General features: G+C 38.2%; 2 protein-coding genes across 5 annotated transcripts in view; one reads left to right on the top strand and one right to left on the bottom strand.

Annotated features, from left to right (window-relative positions):
- On the top strand, nt 1–5,405 carry ficd (FIC domain protein adenylyltransferase). Of its 4 annotated transcripts, none has more exons than XM_016441794.1 (3): nt 1–82; nt 620–947; nt 2,194–5,405. In XM_016441794.1, the coding sequence occupies exons 2-3, from the start codon at nt 677–679 to the stop codon at nt 3,270–3,272; spliced, it is 1,350 nt and encodes a 449-aa protein (XP_016297280.1). In that variant the 5' UTR covers nt 1–82; nt 620–676; the 3' UTR covers nt 3,273–5,405. The 4 variants fall into 4 exon arrangements, with proteins under 4 accessions (XP_016297280.1, XP_016297283.1, XP_016297282.1 ...); XM_016441797.1 differs by having other exon boundaries at nt 27–87; XM_016441796.1 differs by lacking the exon at nt 1–82 and adding an exon at nt 105–235.
- The window catches only part of LOC107654630 (squamous cell carcinoma antigen recognized by T-cells 3), a 29,353-nt gene continuing 27,619 nt past the window's right edge, over nt 4,741–6,474 (bottom strand). The window contains exon 19 of the mRNA XM_016441793.1: nt 4,741–6,336. Coding sequence (XP_016297279.1) covers nt 6,126–6,336 — 211 coding nt within the window. The 3' untranslated portion in view covers nt 4,741–6,125. The remainder of the gene's footprint in view (nt 6,337–6,474) is intronic.

Genomic DNA, 6,474 nt, shown 5'->3' with positions numbered 1-6,474 from the left:
CGGAAGTTGACGTTGCTAACGCCAGTGCAAACATTTCTGATCATATCCAGTGTTTATAGCGAGAATAACACTTCATTAACCGGTAAGGTGTGTCTGAAACTTTGCGTCTTGTTTAATAAAGCGCGTAGCTTGCCGCCAGTTTTAGTGTTTAGTGAACATTTTCTATAGAAATGTATGAATAGTGTCATGACTTGTCATGAAGCGCTGTAGTCATGGACTGTCTACGCTACCTAAGGTGATATCAGCTGGACAGATATCTTATCTACAATATTAGAAGTATTTATCTATTGTGTTAAATATTACAATTATAAAAATACTTAAATGTCACTGTGTTTCGCTACAGCATATAGGCCAGCTATACTTATCAAATACAGGTTTAGGTGGTTTCAAAAATGTCACTGTGTTTGACCATAAGTACATTTTCCTCTCATCTTCAGACTGAGTCAACATGAGACATGGCTGTAAATGTGGTTACAAATCACTTGATTTAAGACTATTTCATAAACTGTCAGACTCCCAAGAGCCACCTGGCTCACATTAGACTGGAGAAAATGACAACAAGCCTGATTTAACATGTTCATGCTTGACCTTCTTTCTTACATTTCACACTGGTTTTCAGATAGTGTCTTGCAAGAATGTTGGGCACGTGTCCTGTGGAGTCTGGATCGTGTGATTGATGGCAGCTCTGGCAGTTTTCCGTCACGCCTGCAGCGGTCCTCTGCTCTGGGGCTGGGGATCCGTTCTGTGCGGCCTGCTGGGGTCTGTATTTGTTCTGCTGCTGCCTTTAGCAGGAATAGAGGAGCAATGCTGTGCCACACTGAAGGGTCTTGCTCTTCTGCGCTGCCAGCTGTGGGGGGGTGTGCAGCGGCCTGTGGTGCACACCACCAGCCTGACGGTCCCGTTCACTGCACTAGACCTCCTGCCACAGAAAGTCAAGCCCAGTAAAGGTACAGTACAGTTGTCGCTGATGCTGACTTTGTGTTGATGAGTAGCTTGAGTGTCTTCAATCAAAATTGGCTGTTTACTTTCTAAAATAAATTTTTGGATGCATGTTATTCTAAATTAAGTATGTTAGACTTCATAATCTTATATCTTAATCTTATTCTCCTGGGACCCAGACGTAGAATTTTGTCATCTGTAGAGGATACTATATCTTAGCAAATTTCTCTGAGACCATACATGCCATATGGATGTACGGTAAAGAGCATATTCAGGGGTTTTCAGAGATACCAAACAATTGGAAGTTTAACCATGACAGCTCCTCCATATATCGACTCTGACTAAATTCAGCACACTTATGGAAATATGATATTTTGTAATTATCATTTAAATCAGACTAATTACAACTTTAGTGCGGTTTCAAAGCAGAATATGTTTTGTCTGTTTTGAGACATGCATCATTTTCATACATGTCCACTGTAGTCCCATTTTAGGGAGACACAATAAGTAAATAGGGCAAGAAACTATCTATCTATCTATCTATCTATCTATCTATCTATCTATCCATATCCTATATATATATATATATTTTTTTTTTTTTTTTATTCTATATATTTTAAATATTTTATATAATTATAATATTTTTCTTAAATATATACATGCATGTGTGTATTTATATATACATAAAATATATAATATAAAATATATATTTCAAATTTTTGTTCAAATTAAATGTAACATTTTTCAGCTAATTTTATTTCAGCTTTATTTTAATGAGCAAAAACAATTTTTAATAATTTTACTGAACTAACACATCTGAAAATGCTTTTTTCTTGTTTTTTTTTCTTCTTTTTTTATGGTTCAGTCATTTCTCAATGAATCAAGTCCCTCCCTCTTATTTTTCTTGATGAATTTTCTGTTTTAGTTTTGTTATATATGTTCAATAATGAAATGTACAAATTTTTACAAATGGCATTTCTTTTTAAAATATATGTTTCAAACCTAATATTCGTCTCATTCACCTCTGTGGACACAATTAAAATGATTACATTTGTGGTTTCTTGAAATCTCAACAGGCGCTAAAACTCATTAGAAGTTCATTGCAATCAGGTTTACAGACTGTGACATTTAGATTAAACAGATAAAACTATGAAAAATAACTGAAACATACTTTGAAGTGTTAAAGTCTATTGATTATACATCTCTCCGCTGGAATGTCATACTGTGAAGCGCTGACGATCTGTTTGTTTACAGAGACTCAGCTGGAGGCAAAGGCGGCTCTCCAGCAGGCTTTGGAGATGAGGAAAAATGGCAAGAGGGAGAAAGCTCATAAGCTGCTCGTCCACGCGCTCAACATGAACCCGGAGTTTGTGGAGGCGCTCACTGAATTAGGAACCATACTGGAGGAGGAAAAAGACATTGTCCAAGCAGACCACCTGTACACCAAGGCCCTCGCCATCTCGCCCTGCAACGAGAAGGCTCTGGTGAGCAGGGATCGCACGCTCCCGTTAGTAGAGGAAATAGATCAGCGTCACTTTGGAATCATCGATGGAAAGGTGCGACGTCTCATGTCCATACCCAAAGGCAACTCTGCTCTGCGCCGAGTCATGGAGGAGACCTACTACCATCATATTTACCACACCGTAGCTATTGAAGGCAACACGCTCACGCTGTCCGAGATTCGCCACATTATTGAGACCAGATACGCCGTTCCAGGAAAGAGTCTTCAAGAACAGAACGAGGCAATTGGCGTCGACGTGGCCATGAAGTACATCAACACCACACTTCTGTCCCGCACTGGAGCGATCACTGTAAATGACATCCTAGAGATACACCGACGGGTCCTAGGCTACGCTGATCCCGTCGAAGCCGGCCGATTACGTGCCAGCCAGGTGTTCGTGGGCCATCACATCCCACCGCATCCGCGGGACTTGGACAAGCACATGCAGGAGCTGGTGCAGTGGTTGAACTCGGAGGAAGCACTGCATCTCCACCCGGTGGAGTTGGCAGCTCTCGCGCACTATAAACTGGTTTACGTTCATCCGTTCGTGGACGGGAACGGACGGACGTCTCGCCTGCTCATGAATTTAATCCTAATGCAAGCTAGTTATCCGCCGATCACCATTCGGAAAGAGCAGAGGGTGGAGTATTACACCGCCCTGGATACTGCCAACGAGGGCGACGTAAGGCCCTTTATTCGCTTTATCGCGAAATGCACTGAAATTACACTTGATACGCTACTGATAGCCACAAGTGAGCATGCAGTGGGGCTCCCCGGGGCTAGTCATCACGCCTGTCCTGACTGTAAACACACCATACCTGTGCATAGCTGATAGATGTATATTGGTAAGTGGAAAAAGATAGCATGTGGCGTAAATTGAAGTGCCATATCAGCCTCTGTACCGACCTTCTACTGCTAGCATGGGACCTACATGGATAAACTGTTGATCCATTTCAAGTTTGTGCATTTACTGTGTAGCTTTATTCGTTACAAATCCTTTCTTGACTAATGTCCACATTTTAGCCTCTACTTTGTTGGTTTTAAATTTGAAATGAAAGAAAAGCTCTTATTCACTGAATGAACAGTATTAGGTCAGCTCTTCAGCAGCTACATCCTTCTGCATGTGAGTTAATAATAATGTTGCATAAATGAACTGCTGTCTGCTGGGAACAATATTCATACTCATATTTTTGTGGACTTTTTTTCTAGTCTCAAAATGCAAGCTTGAGTTAATCTCTTTTTAAGTTTGCTTGGAAAAAGGACAGGTCTGTTAAATGTGAAAGATTGCAGTTCTTTAGTGATGTTTTTCAGATGCTTTACTAGCTGAAGTGCATTTTGTGAATGGCTTGTTACATTTGTCACTTACAAGCTGGCAGGTTACAGCAAAAAAAGAAGTTCAAAAATTAATGTCTGCCAAAGCCAGTTTGAGTAATAGTTAACCTTTAACCTTAGAATATAATCAGATTTTTTTATTTTGAGGTTCTTTAAAGTTTAGTTGAAAATAACTTTTTTTTGAGATGGTACTCAAGTCTATTTTCATATGAAAATGATTGCTCCAGGATTCTGATGTATGATGCAAGGAATATTATAATTACCCACAGCTGTTCAAAATGTTAAGGAAGATGTATTATTGATTGTAGGAATATTGTTGAAAAGTTGCATTAATAATAATGTTAGGAACTTTTATTTTTACACTTTTTTACTGACGTCTTTTGATTTTGAGTTTGCCATTATTTTCAAGCACTTTAATCTATTTAAACATAGCTTTCATTTATTTACTACTCGTAAAAGCTATTTTATTGTGTGTAATAAATTATTGTGCAACTTCTCATTTCCTTGTAGTATTTGGTGGATTTGTCTTCTCAGCTTTTCACATAGGATAATGGCACTGTTGTGAAACATGGAAAATGTCAGCTGTACCCTTGACAAAAGATCAAAACAAAAATATGGCTAAAACAAAATGAGAAAATATCACAAATGAGCACGTCGTATTTGACAACCACATACATTTAATTGCTTCATTAAACAATTTAGGCTTTAATAAAAAGGAAAAATAAAACCGTATGACTACACAAGTTGAGCAACACAGGAAATACAACAGGAACATTATTAGAAATAATTATAAGAGTGCCTAAAGATGACACTGACTGGTAAATAAAAATGGCCAATCTATAATCAAATAATTGATACAATAAACCAAATTAAGAAAAGAAAGTGCACGATTTACCACATGTATACCATGTTTTCATTATTTTTAATGTTGAACAAGACATTGCAACAGCACGTTTTTTTATTTTTTTCTCAATCACTACTTTAGGCCACTGTGGTGATCAAACACAAACATATAGAGCTACTTTTCTTTTTTTTAGTTCAAAATATACAAATGCTTTACAAAACTATGGCCAACCATTGAGGGGTGTGAACGAGAAACAAACACAATGAAAAGAACACGGGAGGGAACTGTCTAGTGTATGACACTGCAGTTAAAAAAATAGATCAGCTTAACATTTAATAGTGGATGAAATACACAAGTCCATCATAGCCATTAAAACCAGTAAATAATACTAATATCCAGGACATTTTACATGATATATGTTGTCTGTATATACACACACAATACAGTATACGATGGGTTCACAATCAGGTGAACTCGTAGTGGAAGGTTCTAGCAATATACAGCTGCATAGATTCTTCAACTTCCGGGAAGGACCCAATCGGTTCTAAAGCAGCAACTGTGCTCCTCAGCCAGCCCTCGACACATCACTGCAAACGCATGTGGAATCTAAGGTTCTAGATTAGCTAAAACTGGAGTTCTAGACGGAAGGTTGAATTGAATCTGGCTGCGGAGCACAAGCTTTAATCTTCAGACCATTATTGAGCACACAAGGTAAGGCAGGTTTACAAGCTGTGTCAGCAATTAAACAAGATTCAAAGCACAGCGCTTGGAGAAAATACAAAATGCCTGGCAAAACTAGAATCTACTCATTTCCAGGGCAGGACAGTGTACAGCTTTTAATTAAAGCGCTGCAGTGTAATAAACACAAAAGTCGAAATTCTTAGTCACAGATGTATGTAAAGATCATCTATTACTCCATTAGTCTTCATTTATGAAGACAGTTTATTTATTAGTTGTAAATCTACACATGCAAGACTGTTTCAAATGGTTGTGGTACTGCAAATAAATTATTTATACAACAAGCAGTTCAGAGATTATGTAAAATAAAGGTTTTGATCTTTATTTTTTTTGTTGATGCCTTTGACAAGGCAGAGGTGCAGGACGCATCTACATTTCAGCTGCCCCAAAAAGGACCTACTGAGAAATGAAGCCGAGTTGAAACCTATTTATAATACATCATCTATCTTCATATTAAATGTTCTTGCATATACCTTTTAAAACAACGATCATCACATCGTTTGTTTTAACATCCTGTTAAAAAAATACTCGCTGACAAAATCTGAAATCTGCCCCCAAATCCCATTCGTTATTACTAAGAAATAAAGAAAACAATACAGCTGGCATCTCCATGGTCGAGGTGTTAAAATAGTTTTCCTATATATCGGGAGTGGTCATGTATTTACAGAAAGTAGGCTAAATTAAAACACTTTCTCCACCGGACTTCGTAAGGACACAGCATGGCTTTCTGTCAGAAGGCAGGTATTCTTCTCATGTTCTCTGAATATAGTTTCACTTTTTGAGGAGCATCCTGGCAAAGTCCTCGTTGGACAGAGACTTGGTTTGATTGTCCAGGCTTGCGGTTCCAGGTCCTCCGTGCACTCCATCTGTCACTGTGGCGTGTGGTGCAGAAACGGTCCCGTTCTCTGCTTTGGCATCTGGATCACTCTGCCGGTACAGAGAGCGTGGCAGCAGAGAGATCTGAGTGCGTCCTTTTCCTCTTCTGGAAAAAAAAAAAGAAATTAAAATGTGTAAAGAGAAAGAACTGATGTTTTTTAGCAACCAAGAACTATGGAAAAAAAAATACAATGCACAATTTGGGTGGAAAAATGTAATTGCTATTTTTATATATATATATATA

This window comes from Sinocyclocheilus anshuiensis, unplaced genomic scaffold (assembly GCF_001515605.1).
Source record: "Sinocyclocheilus anshuiensis isolate Anshui unplaced genomic scaffold, SAMN03320099.WGS_v1.1 scaffold799, whole genome shotgun sequence".
NCBI classification, from domain to species: Eukaryota; Metazoa; Chordata; class Actinopteri; order Cypriniformes; family Cyprinidae; genus Sinocyclocheilus; species Sinocyclocheilus anshuiensis.
The sequence above is the reverse complement of the archived record's forward strand: the minus strand, read 5'-3'. Positions and strand labels throughout refer to the sequence as shown.